This window comes from Thermobia domestica, chromosome 12 (assembly GCF_964235325.1).
Source record: "Thermobia domestica chromosome 12, izTheDome1.hap1.1, whole genome shotgun sequence".
In the NCBI taxonomy this organism is placed as follows: Eukaryota; Metazoa; Arthropoda; class Insecta; order Zygentoma; family Lepismatidae; genus Thermobia; species Thermobia domestica.
In genome coordinates this window covers 61,729,094-61,744,655 of record NC_137465.1, presented here as the reverse complement: position 1 = coordinate 61,744,655, position 15,562 = coordinate 61,729,094, and the positions used below count along the sequence as shown (strand labels likewise).

The following is a 15,562-nucleotide window of genomic DNA, read 5'->3' as shown; positions in this document are numbered from 1 at the left end:
AGTGACATAATTGAAAGGTCAATTAAAATAATTTAAGTCAGAGTGGTAAGTTTATTTGGGATTAAATTTCAACTTAGTGACACATAAAGACACAGATTCCTATAACATTTTAATTGTGCTGTTGGGAAGATGAAACTCTTACGTGGTCACTTGTGTGATTCATTGGTGCATCCACTAATTACGAAAGCTGCTGAAAAAACATCGCCAAATTTTGTACACTGATAGTTGTCACTAAATGGGATGTTTTGTCACCGAAAATCGCGAGTGTAAAGAAACTTATTTCGGGACGGGATTTTAATTAAGCGAATCAAAATACCATTTGCTGATGCGGGGAAACGATGTTGATATTATACGTGCTTTAACAAACTCTTACAATTCAATTTTGCATCTCAAAATGCGATGCTTAGCATTTGTTCAAAATTCTGATTTTCTGGGGAGTTCGTAAAGTTGCATAAAAGTTCAGTTGACCGTAAACAGTAAGTACATGAATACCCGCAGCGGGAGGCAAGGGAGGCCATTTCCCCTTGGATTCTCGAAAAGGATTCAGTTCTTTTCAAATACATGTCAAAACATGTTAGATTTGTTTGTTCATCCACTACAGTATTTAATATATCTGCTGTAGCTAATTAAGTTATGCACTGTGCATTCAATAATTTTTACGAGAAGTATAATTTTTATGTGAGGTGTGCATCCAAATGTGTATGTAATAGTATCCAGTTTTAAAATAGACGTGTATAAACTAGCGGCTTCCACAGTTTTTTTTTTTTTTTTTCGTTTATGCTACTACAAATTTGGCCTACATTTTTATTCGTACTCGTGGAAGTTACTAATGGCCTCTTTTAAAAAAAGAAAATAAAAACTTGCCGTACAAGATATAAGACAGTTAAGCTTGTGAAGTGACCAGCTGCTGTGGAAAAATATATATTTATTCTGGAAGTTGATCACCATTGTTGTACAGTGGCCAGTTCACTTCAAGAATGCAAGGGGGGGGGGGCAATCTAACAACTCCCAGGAAAAATAAATCCCCCATACACATAGTGATCTTTTTGAATTAGAAAACCAAGTAGGAATACTTTACACCTAAAACAATCGTTCTTCTTTCTCTTCGTGCTTCCCTGTGAGAAAATGAATGAATTCTTCACTAATGACTAAACCTAATACAACTATACACTCCGCGCTTTTTATGTGACGTTTAATCAAGGTTTTTGAGACAACTTGTTTTATGCTCAGAAGATGCTTTTTAATTATTTTGTTTAGAGAAGCAATAAAATGTGTTCTTCGGTCCTTGTCTTAAGTTGTTTATTTATTTTTTCCCCAAAGTAATACAATAATCAAAAGAATAGTCGTACAGATTGCCACTCGGTTAAAAAAAATGTAGAACGCTTTTTCAGGCCAGCCACCCTGAATGAGGTTTTCTTGGGTTTTCCTCATTCCCACCAGGCAAATGCCGGGGTGGTACCTAACATAGGTACCAGGCCGCTTCCTTCCTTCCCCAATTCTTTCTTCCTTCCCTTTCCCCGGATAGTGTGCTCACCGAGGGACGGCATCCCTCAAAACGTGACAGGCTAAATGGCCTTAGATACCGAAAGCCCAGAAATCTAAAACTCTAAATCCTAAACCCTCTCTGTGGATCAATGTAAACCTTAGTTGGCAGGTAAGCAGTTGTACTCTTATGTAAAACTGGGTTATACGAGGTTTATAGGTTACAGGCAGGAGCGGATTAACCCATCTGAAGGCCCGGGGTTAGAAAAAAAAATATGTGGCCCCTACTGACTTCACCTAAAACTTTTCTATGAAAATACAGTAGGAAAGTTAAAAGAATATGTTTCATATTTTTGATCATATTTTATTTTAATTTGATGATTGTATTTTATGATCCTTTTTAGATAGCCAGTTGAAATTTTGATCAGAGTAGATGCTCCTGTCCACGTGGTGGCCTGGGTTTACAACCTCTCGAAGCCTCCCTTTAATCTGGCCCTGGTTATAGGGATCAAAGCCTTCAAAAATTGAAGTAATGTTTCAGATAACGTTCAAGATTTTTGCAAAAGCATCAACCGAGAAGTACCCCTGTACTTTGAAAGATGTATCAGTGACATAACAACACGAAAACAACAAGTGAATTTTGTTTCACATTGTTATCTTGGTTCTCATTTCATATTACTTTCTTGATTGATTTTCAAACTGGCATTGCCCTGGTTACCAAGTGTGTTATGCAGCACATATATCCCAGGTGTTGTGTTGGTTGCCTAACCATCTAATCAAAACCCTGGAAGTTATACATCTTGTAATGTGTTTTACTGGTTGCCTAAACTGAAAGTGCAAGAAAAAAAGCACTGTATACCAAGAAACAGATACAGAATATAAACGCTTATTTTCGTTATTATGTTTAACTCGGTAATAAAAGTTAACCATTTACAGAATTCCTCCTTCCTTTACTGTATCTTGTTTCTTTCTTTCTTTCTTTCTTTCTCTCTGTATATATACATACATACACACACACACACACACACACACACACACACACACATATATATATATATATATATATATATATATATATATATATATATATATATATATATATATATATATATATACAGTGAAACCTCTGCTAACGGACACCTCTATAAAGCGGACACCTCCCATAACGGACAAATTTTGTAATCCCCAAACATTGTTATAGGAAAAAGCATATTGGCAAACCTCTCTAAAGCGGACACTCTCTAGTACGGACACGGACAGTCTTTACTGTCTTTTATAGGTATTATTTACCTCCATATTACGGACACTTACTCTGCAAAAAGTTGAAAATTATAGAATAAATACACTTTTTGTAACCCATACGTGTATCTGCAATGAAGGACATGAGAGTGTGACAACATTTTACCTCCTCAACTGTCTGCTCAGCAACCCAGAGGAAAGGTCTCCGTTTAACAACACTCTCATGCCGTTTGCTTGCATTTCACTTTCACCCAAACTGTTTTAGACACAAAAGTGATTGACAGTTGACACCGTTTGGGATGACAAGTCATTTTACTGTCCCGCTGGAATCTCTGACCAAGCAGAAGACAAGTTTGGTATTTTTTGACCGCGGTAGGCATATTGTCTAAAAAAAAAGTCATTATTGGACTGCAATTGACTCACAAATTAAAGCAACATACCGAAAACGTAGTAAGTAGCGATAAGTGTAAAATACAGAGAACTATAACATCTTATTTCCATGTTCTGCCTCGAACATCGAGTATTGGATGGCACAATATAATGCAGGTACAGTAACGTCTGGTAATATTCATAAATACATGATCTAAGCAAAAGTATTTTTTTTTTCCTAATTGCATAGTACTTTGTACTAATTTACGTAAAAAGGTATCGAAACCTCTCTAAGGCGGACACCTCTCTATAGCGGACAATTTTTGATTCCCCACGGCTGTCCGCTTTAGAGAGGTTTCACTGTATATATAATATGAAATATACAGGGTAAAAAGTCCCCTGAGATAGGGTAAGTCTATTATTCTTATCAGAGCTACAACAAAATGTAAAGCCACATTGCCACGTAAGAAGAACTTGTAGCTGTCATAAAAAAAAAAGAAAAATTGAAACTCTCCATATTTAACCATGTACACATAGTCTTGAAAGGGTCGTAAAACTTTTTTTTTTCCATCTTGCAAGAAGTTGAACGATGCGCAACTTTCTGGGACGTCTTGCTTGCTACCTGCAATCGCCCTCCCGCTGACATAAAAGAAAAACCAGTTTCGACGCTTGCGAAACAACGGATTCTTTTGGACGGGAGGGAAAGTGCACCAAAATACACGTTTCTAATGAGGAGGTTCACTGTTTGTCCACTAGAGTGCAGTGCTGTATGTGTGGAGAAACATTTCTTGCTTTCAAGGACTAAATAGAAAGATCAGGTTGCAGTTTTTTTTTTTTTTTTTTTTTTATGACAGCTACAAGATTTATTTAACGTGGCAATGTGGCTTATGAGGGGAAACCGTCTCTAAATATGTTTCCAATCTAAAGTGAGGGAACTTTTTAATCGGGCGAGCCGGGCTGTACACTCTTGATGCGCCCAATGTTAAATGAAAATGCAACATTGCCATTAATAGAGGGGATGGGGGAGGAGACGACAGAGCGGGAGGTGGATAAATTTTCTAAGAGTATGGTAAATAGGGGCTGGCCATTGATACGTTAGTGTAAAAGACAGTAACTTCATTCACGTATGTTGTGGGTCCAGGTAAAGGGCAACGTTGCATTTTCATTCAATATTGAGCACATAAAGAGTGTACAGTCCAAACGGATCGTCCGATTAAAAAAATAAATTCACTTTAGATTGAAAACCTCACATTTGGGGAAAGTTTCACCTCTTACATTTTGTTGTAACTCTGATATTAGTTAACCTATGTCTGGGGACTTTTGAGACACACTGTATATATATATTATACTTGTTATAATTATGTTTGTAGATAAAGCTCGTAAAATATGTTGCACGAACTAATGTTTCGGTTTTCTAATAATAAAAGGGAAACACCTCAGTTCTTCGTTCTGTGTATCTTTCTAATTCGTAATAGTAAATATTCACGTTAATAGATGCCGCTGGTGCCAGCCAGACGCGAAAAGATGTCACTAGCTGATCAGGTCATTGTTCTGTACAATAAAATATTGTGAGCATTTCGTTGCAATATAAATTATATTTTTCAACACGGTTACTTAAAATTGAATAATGATAACGCCAAACATGAACTTACTTGGTTGTTTGCTATTAGGACGAGTTGTAGTGCAGATTTGAGCATTGCTATTTTGTGTAACCGCATACTGTTTATTGGACAGGCTATTAAAAAAAGATGTAAATAATTAGAACTTTAATTAAGCACTATTTTAATCTATTGTGTACAGCAGGCCCGAGGGTTCGAGCGCAACTGCAAGTATTGATACATTTTAAATAATATTTTTTCCCCACGAAATCTAATTACTACATTTTCAGAATATTTATTGCTAACATTGTTTAACTATTTTTTTCTGTTACATTCTTGTCCTTGAATATTACTCTAATAGCTGCACAAACAGTTCGTTGGAACTAGAAAACTCGCTGCGTCCTCAGATTTGTCCTTTTCTCTTTTCTTCCCCACTGAATGCCTTTTTTTATATATACTCAAAATTTTCGTGATTTCCCCCCCCCCCCTTCGATATACAGTAATTGTTTTCTCTTGTTTTAAGAGAAAGAGAAAGGTAGCACGTAAAATCGAAGTAGTTTTAAAAAGCCCAAAATTTCCAAAGTAAAAAAGTTGTAAAAACTTCGTGTTTTTTTTTTCAAAAGAAAAAAGTTATTTTTCTATCCCTTCCATCTTTACTTGGGATGCTAAATCTATATCTATATAAAGTTTCTTGTAATCTCTGATCGTTTTTCCTTTAAGAGATCAACATTCAAACAGGAAATTGTAGATTTCTGTTACTTTCGGTTAGAATGGGAAGATTAGAGACTAGATTGGACATATTTTTAAAATGTTAAATTCATACAAAAAAGTTCCTCGCTATTCGGTACCGCTTTTGCTCTATGAGAATTAACCCTAGCATTACCAAGGGGTACTACAAAGTGACACACTTTTGAAATTTTGTTTTAATCGTCAATATGTGAGATCATGCACTTAACATTTTTATTTCGTGTTAACAAATTTATATGAAATATTGGTTTCCACGGGACAAATCTTTCTCCTCTGCTTTCTTCGTGAATAATAAAGAATTCAAATATGGTATCTCAGAATACGCTGAGGCCTGGTCCTGCGAGGGTTAAGACTGAAACCAGGAGGTTAAATTTCGTGTTCGCAAAAGCTCTCCATTGACTTCTATCCTTAGCCAACTGGATCCAGTTTCTACTTTGTATTCCTATTTCTGCGACATTCATCTTAATATTTTCTTCCCATCTGCGCCTAGGTCTTCCTAATGGTCGTCTTCCGATTAGACTTCCAGTTAAAACTTGGAAAGCGTTCCTACTATACTTTCTTCCACTCTGGCTACGATCTGCCCACCTGAGCCTCCTAGATTTGAAGACCCTAACTATGTTTGGTAAACGGTATAAAATTATGTAATTCCTTGTTATGAAGTTGCCCCATTCCCATTGCTCTTGGATCCGATTATTCGTCTGAGAATCTTGTTCTCAAATACTTTCTGTCCACGTTCTCCCCTCAGAGTAAGCCACTAGTATCCCACGGAGTTAAGATTTTGCATATATGTAAAACAATTGAAATCGTATTGTAAAACGAAAATTTATTTTACCTACGAAGGTTGACTTGTGTGCTATAATTACCCCTATTGTATCCGTAGAAGTTAACTCCACGTGTATCTGTTTCTTTAACAGTATTTTCTTTTTCTTTCTTTTTCTTTTTTCTTTTTTTTTAACGTGATTGACATTTACTTCTTGAAAATTTGTTTAAAGAAGCGCTTAGTGATTCATTCGTACCCTGTTAACAACTGTTGTTAAAACGTGTGTATAAAAAGCCAGAAGGAATGCGCTGTGCTATGTTCCTCAAATTGGACAAAGAAAGATAATGAAATGTACTTGCGCATTTGTTGATTAGGTTGTGATTGGCTTATCGAAGCTGTGTGTCTATTTGGCATGCCATATCACGGAGGTGGGTCTTAAGTAGGCGAAATTGTAAACACATGTTCGAATCAGCAGAATCTCTGAGATAAAAGAAAAGGGGGGAATTTTGTTAGGTTGAAGCAACGATTGACGTCAAAAAACAAAAACCAAAAAAAGAACTTAGTAAGTAGGTGTACTCCGTTAACATACTCCACAGGATATGACGAGTTTTTCTCATAAATCGTTTCCCTCTGTTTCTTTCAGCATCGCCAGCAACGTTTTAAGCCTTCGTACAACCTACTGCAAAGAAAGGGAAGAGACGACACCTCTTCACTCGAAGAACGCGCAGTCGCCATGTTGGACACAAAAAGAGCACCTCGCTCATGATCTGGAACGGATTGACATTTTGCACATCTCAAATATCGGAAGTTGGGCTACCGGAAGTGACTAGAGCAGCCAGCCGGAAGAAGTTTCGAGCCAGACTTGAAAGTCTACTATGCGAATTGATATTAAAACAATCATTGCGGTAAGTGATTTTCATTTTTTTTGTTTTTTTTTGAAAGCTGTATTAATTCTTTTTATTGGCGTGTTGAATGAGGTATATTGTGTTCTTGTATCTTTATTATAGCAGTTCTTTCCTAATAATTCGTTTACATTCTTTTTGACGAATACTTTCATGGAAACTTTGCAGATATTTGTCTGGCGTTTTATTTTGTTTTGTCGAAGTTTGGGTTTTGATCGGATGAGCTGGGAACTCTTGATGGAAGTTAATAAAAGAAATAAGTTTGGTTAGAATGAACAAATTAAAGTCTCACAAGAAATTTATATATGATGTAAATTTATATATGAGTTAGAAGAAGATAAGGAATAAGAGAGGATAATGCAAGTAAAAAGTTTGACGTGTATCGTTTGCCTCTGACATCGTTATTTAATATCTAGAAAAGATGCAGTGAATGTGTAAGGAAGTCAGTATTTTGATAGGAAGTAGAAGAGTTAAATGTAAAAGATTTGCAGATGATATGCATTTGTTGAGGAAAAGAAAATAAGATGTTAGAAAGATTGAATAGAATCCGGGTAGAATGGGGTATGAAAATAAATTAGAAAGACAAAAGCAATGGTGATTTGGCGAACCTGTCTGTATCAGATATAGAGAAGAAATAGAAGAGGTGAAAGTTGAACATTGTTTTTGTCATTTTAGTATTAGTGAAGACAGAAATAAGAGTGAAATAACAGCAAATGTAGGAATGACGAAAGAAGCATTTAAGAAGAAAAGTAGATTTTGTGTTTCTTTGAATAGTTAAGAAAATAAACTCAAGAATGATTTGTGGGGTATTGTACTATATAAGGGGCAAAAACACGAACACTACGCGAAAGCGACGAAAAAAAGATTGGAGGCTTTTGACATGGGGCGAAAGAAAAACATGTGGTTTTAACAGAAGGAAGGGTTGAGAATAATAGAGAAGAAAGGAACAATATTAAACGTAATTAAAAAAGAGGAAAAGAAACTGGTTGGTATATTAACAGAAGGATCTAAGTCCTGAGGGACGTGGTAAAAATAAGTTAAAAGTTATATATATACTATACTATACTATATACTATAAATATATATATACTATAAATAGAATAATATTTTAAGAAATAATTAATTTCAGATTTATGCTTTACAATGTTGTACTCTGTGCAGAATGAATTTCCACAGTACACTACAAGAAGTTTCTCATAGTTTTGTTGTTGTCAAATTTCGTTTATTGTCTGTTAAAACGAGTTTGTAGAAAAAGAGTGATCTTTCAACGTCAACTGTGATGTCACAGAAAGTTCGGAAGTTATTTGACAAAGATTACTAATCCTAGACGTGTATTGATTGTAGGGATGCGCTCGAGTCGAGACATGTCTCGAATCTCGACTCGACTCGACTCGAATTCGAGTCGAGATTCGAGTCGAGACACACTTTGTAAAATTCGAGACGAGTCGAGACAAACGTATTTCTCGACTCGAATTTTCGAGTCGAGACACGAGTCGAGTCGAGACGGCTCTTAAAAATCTCGACTCGACTCGAATGTCTCGAAAAACTTTCTATAATTTTTAATATTATTTTGAAGAAAGTATTCACTCAGAAACAGCCTTGAAACCAATTCCAGCTTTTATTCCTTCAGAAAGGTACAGAACGCATAAAATTAATAGTTAATCTTTAAAGATCAAGATTTAATTTTCAGCTCAATTCAGTTAATTAGAACTAATAGTTAATGTCATTATATTTGGTTGTACTGCAAATATAATGATAATAATAATAATAATTGATTATCTAGTTTGTATAAAACTATTATCCGTAGTCTAAATCTAGTTTGTATAAAACTATTGCGATAAAGTGAACTTCATAAATTCTCTGAATGAGCAGTTGGTAGTCTATAGTAATTTAGCATAGTTATAATTATTGTGTTTTCGTTCCCATGAACGCAATAGGGTTACGTAACTTCTGGATTATTCGCTTGCCCAACTATTCTGAGGCTTTAATATATTGCAGCATATCACGAGCTACGGATAATATATAATGTAACATTTGTTGTACATCACATATTATGATACGAGACTATTTTACATAGTATATCTTATCTAATATAAATAAAATAAAGAGTTTGTGTGTTTGTCTGTCTGTCTGTGTGCGACCTGGGGACCAGACGAGTGGACCGAGAGTTCCCAAAATTTGGTCACGGGTACCTTAGTCCAGGCCCCAGATTAAGACGAAGCGTTTTTTTTTTAATTTCGAACCAGGGGGGTCTCGGGGGGGACGTTTACTGGGACCGACCTGGGACCAGACAAGTTGACCGAGAGTTACCAAATTTTGGTCACGGATACCTTGGTCCAGGTCCCAGTCTAAGGCGAAGCGTTTTTGTCAAAATTGGAACCAGGGGGTCTCAGGGGGGCGTTTAGCGAGACATGTAGTAAAAGTAATCCAAATTCATCGACATTAGTGTCAAATCCATAGTTTTCACGGTCGCTGAGATCAATGGTGACACTTCCATCAGCGATGACTTGCAAATTCAGCTACTACTGTCAGCGGGTGAGGAATACCGAGACATGTATAAACAGCCCATATTGATTGATACTAGTGTCAAATCCATAGTTTTCGCGGTCACTGAAACAGAACAGATTGACGGAGGAGAGTTGTCTTTTGTTGTTATTTGACTGCTGCTTTGTGGTTCCGGAAGGAACGGAACAAGCCTCTCAAACTGTACATAAGGAAAACAAAGTAAAATGTTCATCTTACTAATGACCCTGAATTTGATCACTAAGCTGTGGGAAAGAATGTTTTTCTTTCCTTTCTTTCGGTTTTGATGTTTTGATGCTTTTAATGTCGCTTTCAACACCGAAGCTTAACTCATATGTGATCCCATTGGAATCGAATCCGTATGCTATACATATGAGAAGCTCTATGTTGACATCGAGTATATATTTAACAATATACCGAATTGTGAAGTCATAAGAAGTATATTCGAGTCGATTTAACTTATTTGAACTCGCATAAAATAATCTAATATTAGTATCTTTGTAGCAACTTGTGAGATATTTATTCAACCTTTAGATGTTTGTCAGTCTTACCCCCATTTTTTCAATATAGTTTAGAAATCGTATTTGTGTGATACTCAGGGAACACAAAATACTACTCAGTAAATAACCAGTGGTTTTGAAATAGTCTTTGTTACTACTTAGTTTATCATCTAAACAAATTAGATGGAGCACTATGGCTCAGTGGTAGAGCGCTTACCTCTGGTGCGTGGGGCTGTGGTTCGATTCCCGGCAAAGTAGTTTTGTAGTGGACAACATCGTGCTCGTGGGTTTTCTCGGGGTACTCCCGTTTCCTCCCACAATTTCATTCCAACAATTCTTCCATCATCACTCACTTACTTTAATCATTATCTCCCTTAGCCTAACAGGCATAATCCTGGGACGTTAAACTCAAAGATTTCATTTCATTTTTTAAAAAAACCAATTAAATCATAATTAAATTGAAGGTTTATTCTTTTAGGATGGGAAACATATTGACACCCATGGCCGTAATCAGGCTTGAAGATTTGGTCGGACAGACATAGTTTAGGGTCAGGCTCTTAAGTATTCTTTTAATAAACAATGCTGAACAAACTAGACAATCGTGTTTTGGGATTGTAGAAAATGACCGTGAATAATGTTCAAACACAATTATTATTATATTTATTTCTCTGACTATTGGGTCTTTACATTAAAGTGTTAAACAAAAGAGAATAATTGTTTATATAATAGTATTCAAGAGTTTTCTCGTTATGATTAGTTTTGTAAACAATTCAATTACACTTATTTGGTGTTTATTTCTAAATAACAAGTCTTAATACAATTTCATAAAGTTGTAATTCTTCTTTAGTTTGTATCACTTTACACAATGACAAACCCAAAAGGTGTGTTGTATCGGTGCAGTACCAGTTTTTCACGTTTTTCAAAATGTTCCAAAACCCAAAGAATAATCTTTAATTTCTGATATTTTAGTCGTCACAAATTACAATTTTATAATGTAGTCAATGTTTATAATTACTGGGCAGTTGGGCGTTTAAACTAATGACATCATAATAAAGTCAAAACCATAATTTCAGGAATTGATTCTGAGTTTAACGCCCCGTTCAGCAGCGAGGCTATGTGAGACGTGGACCTACTGATTAACGTGGAATCTGAACCACATGAACTCCCACCGGGAATCAAGCCCAGGTTTCCCACGTCAAAGGCAAGTATGCTAACCGTTAGCCACGAAGGAGCTCCACCATAATTTTAGTGGGCGATAAGAAATATCTCGCCAGTGCTGTTACAATAAATAAAATTTTATAAGTATTAAAGAATAGTGGTAAGAGATTTTATAATAGCTCTTTTATTTATGAGATATGAGTATTTAAAAAAAAAAACAACAACTAAAGAATAGGTTGGCGGAACCACAAAAGACTCGTAAAATAAACTTTCTTATAAATACATACGCACCTTACTCACCTTTTATAATTGCTATGCTTACGTTCTCCATAAAAACAGAAATTCTCTTTTAGTAATACTTTACACAAGATCATGAAGTGAGTTCAAATTTAATTAAAGGCAAAATACAATACAATAATCCACAAATATTGCCTCAAGTGAGTTTAAAGATTTCTAAACACTAGTGCGAAACCGGGCTCTGCCGTTGCGATCGATTTACAGGTCTTGAGACGAAAGTAAGAAGAGACTTACGCACACAGTAAGTAAAAACAATTAATATGCCTGTAACTTTCCCCCAAATGGGTGTATCTTAAAACTAACCTCACCATTATTTTTCTAATTAAATTCTAGCCCGAAATTATGTATCATATTACCCTATTCCCATTTTCAAAACTTGACCTTAATTCAAAATGGCGGATTTCAAGATGGCTGCCATCAAGGTCATATCTACCATACGACTTCCCCCCAGGACTTATATGTATCCACATGGTTTTTCTTCACTTTTCTTCATTAACGCTCCGTTTACAAAGGGTAGTAAGGGACTTCTCTAGTAATCTCTAATAACCACATCACAACTCTTAAAAGTTATTTTTTTTTTAAAATAGAAAACATGCACCATGGCAAAAAATTGTTATCACAAGTAATGATGTATACATGCCTTCTATCAGCAAAAAAAGTTTCATTGAGGAGCCGGACATTTGAGTGATGTCCCTTGTGGGATGTGATTGAACGTGACGTCAGAACACATCGCCCCCCTTCCCGGAATTTACGGGAATTAGGTGACCTGAGTGAGCACATGTGGTGCCAGCTCTCTCCAGCGACCTATCAAGGATCATTGCGTGTATGCCAAGACGTGTCGCCGTTTTTATCCATGCCAAAAGTCGACATACTGACAATTAGGTAGGTAGTCATGATGGTCTGGCTGATGTGTGCGTATATTTTAACTCGTATATTTTGTCTCGACTCGAATTTCGAGACGTCTCGACTCGAATTCGAGTCGAGTCGAGACAGAGACTGTCGAGTCAAGACAGAATCATATTTTCGAGTCGAGACACGAGTCGAGACAACATTTTCTCGAGACGAGTTGAGACAGGCTTAAATCTCGACTCGACTCGACTCGAATGCATCCCTAATTGATTGATTTAAAATCGATTCTTTCTAATTCTAGATTTGAGCTAAGCCTCCTATCTAACTTCTCTATAACCTATTTTCCAGTTTCGCCTTTGACAAAATTTAAAGATTTTTCTTGACAATTTTAGTAACTTACAGAGATGCATCTTGAGCTTCTAGATGCTCAATTGCCAAAGAATGTACATGAAAAAAAAAAAAAAAACAGACAAAATCATTTTCTAATGGTAAACCAGAATATTTCAGAATGTTCCAGATGGTAAGAAGAATACTTAAAAAAAAAAAAAAAAAAAGTATACTCGAGTCTAGCGATTTAGGAAATCAAGAATATTAAAATTATTCGTAACCTCAAATATATGCAGAAATATGCCAATAGCATTAGAATATGCACTAACTTTTAAAATCTTCATTTCCATATGTGTATATGCATTTTAAAAACAACCGCCCTAGTAATCGGAAACATTGTGGTTGGCATAGAGGGTTGAATAAATCAGCCTTCTTTGGTTGAGAGACTAGTTCCTTTCATTAAAATGGAAGTAAAGAAAAACTTTTTTTCCCTAATGTGTTTAGAATAAAACAAGTTTTTTAAAGAAGATAGGTTTACAAAATTATGATAAAATTAACCCCCTTTCATATACGTTTTCTAATACTGCGTAATTGTGTACTAGGAATAAGATACATTAGGCAATAAGATACATTCCTCAATTACATTAGGCAAGTTTTGAACGACAGAACGCAGAGTTTCTTCTCTGAGTAGACAACTTCATACAGGGAAAAACTGTTACCAACTAATTCGTTAACAAAAGTAAAAAATCTAATTCCGTAGTAGATCTGTTCAATTCGCATATCATTTCCTATACAAATTGATGTGTCGATGATTGATTGATATCCGAAAGAAAAATCATCAAATGGTAATGCTAACATTCAATAGATGTGGAAATAAAGAATGTTAAGATAAATAAACAGGTGCTATAGAAGAAACAGGTGCATACATATGATGTATTTCTTAAGTCTAACTACAGAAACAACAGCACAGGAAAACGAAAGATCATACACAAGAAAGAAGATCGATTTTCCATTAGAGGAGACACAGAAAACATTTTCTTCAATATTGCTTAACTATGTTCTTGTACACGCATTGATAGATATGCAAAAGATTTGGTGTTCTGGTCGCTAAGATGATAATACTGCTAAAAGAAGTATGTTAGTTGCAATAGAGCGAGCACAGTACACAAGAATTCCCCCAAGAATTCTCACAAATTGTAGTACATTCGATAGAATATCTTTAGACTTGATTTTTATTCGTCAGATGAATTTCATTCGTTTCATATCCAACAGTTGAAATCTGTAACAAGTTAATTCGGAGAAGTAGGAAATAAGGAGAGCATCTAGTAGCTGAAATCTGTTCCTCGCACGGATACAAAGTGTTTTTAATCCCTTCTCTCCTTAGGATATGCATATAAGGGATGAATTTGAGGTTAAACGGCATCGGGGGTGTCACCGTTCATTTGAGCAACCACAAAAGGCCATGTATTGAACACTAATGTGTAGGTCGTTTTCAGTTATTTATACGTCTTACCCTTCTCCCTCCTTCCCGAAAATAGGCTAAAGCCCTAAGTTAGGCCAACACCTTCTCATGTACCAAAAACCATCAAAATGGATGCAGCGGTGTAGGAGGAGTTAGCCGTTAAACATAGTTACATTTGTTTTTATTTCGGTGGGAGGAAATTCGTAATCTATTTCAGATAGTTTAGGCAATATTATTTGTGAAGATATGCAATATAAACGAGAAACTAACAAAATGATAGAAATAAACACACACACACACACACACACACACACACATACATATATATATATAATATAGATAGATAGATAGATAACAGGGGATTTCAGAAGATTGGCACAAAGGTGGCCGTTAGGAAGAAAAGGAATGATTAAAACGACTGGGAACTTCGAAAAGTGAGTATGAAGAAAAGCAGAGAAAGCTGGATATAGCAAAAAACCAATATTAGCGTGTTAGCAACACTGGTAAGAGAATAATACTGGATATAAGAAAAGAAACTGTTTACGGCATTATCTTTTTAATGATTCTTGTTAAGGCATTATTTAAGAAAAAAGCTGTTGGAGAAGTAATAGAAGGTAAAAGAGAAAGGAAAGAAAGTTTGAACTTGGTGGACAATATCAAAGAAAGTAATTAGTGAGAAGTAATAGATAAGCGGAGGGCGTGGCACATGGATACTTGTAAGTTGGAACTTGTCAGTAATGGTAGAATATATTTACAATGATAACTTTTGTATTGATTAATGCGACTCACAAATAATATATGTGAATTATTTACTTAGTTTTGACTATGTAAGTGTCTTCTGTGTTTGAAGGGATTTTTCGGACTCTTCACTCGTTCGAGCTCGAATTCGGTATCTTCAATGAGACTCGCACTTATTAACTTCATTGGGCCCGAGATCGCTGTCCTCAATGAGGCCATGCATTCGCTAGACTCATTAGGGCTTGCACTTGCTCGAACTTGGGCTCCTGCGTCCTATTCACTTGTAGAACTCGTGCACTGAGAAGAAAACTTGTAGGTGATGTTCTTAAAAAGATAGGTTACATGCGTAATTGCTGTAGTACAGCAATTACATACAGTCCTTAACGTACATCAGACGTATAACTGAAAACGCATGTTTTATAATACTTTCTGTATAAGTGTTCCATCTATACGTACTTTCTGTATGAAACAATGTAGGCGGTCAGGATCTCGCATACAAGTGGACATATATATATAACATATAGCTGACGAAGGTAACATAACTATATGCATGTCATATACGGAAAACTATTAGATGTCAGACATCCTGCAACGGCATGATGTAACATCTA

The 15,562-nt window shown here is 35.7% G+C and overlaps 1 protein-coding gene across 2 annotated transcripts in view; it reads left to right on the top strand.

Moving 5' to 3' along the window:
• The window catches only part of LOC145666485 (uncharacterized), a 500,852-nt gene that overhangs the window by 357,748 nt on the left and 127,542 nt on the right, over positions 1-15,562 (top strand). For both annotated transcript variants that reach the window (XM_081733747.1, XM_081733748.1), the window contains one exon: positions 6,839-7,100. In XM_081733747.1, coding sequence (XP_081589873.1) covers positions 7,071-7,100 — 30 coding nt within the window. In that variant the 5' untranslated portion in view covers positions 6,839-7,070. The remainder of the gene's footprint in view (positions 1-6,838; positions 7,101-15,562) is intronic.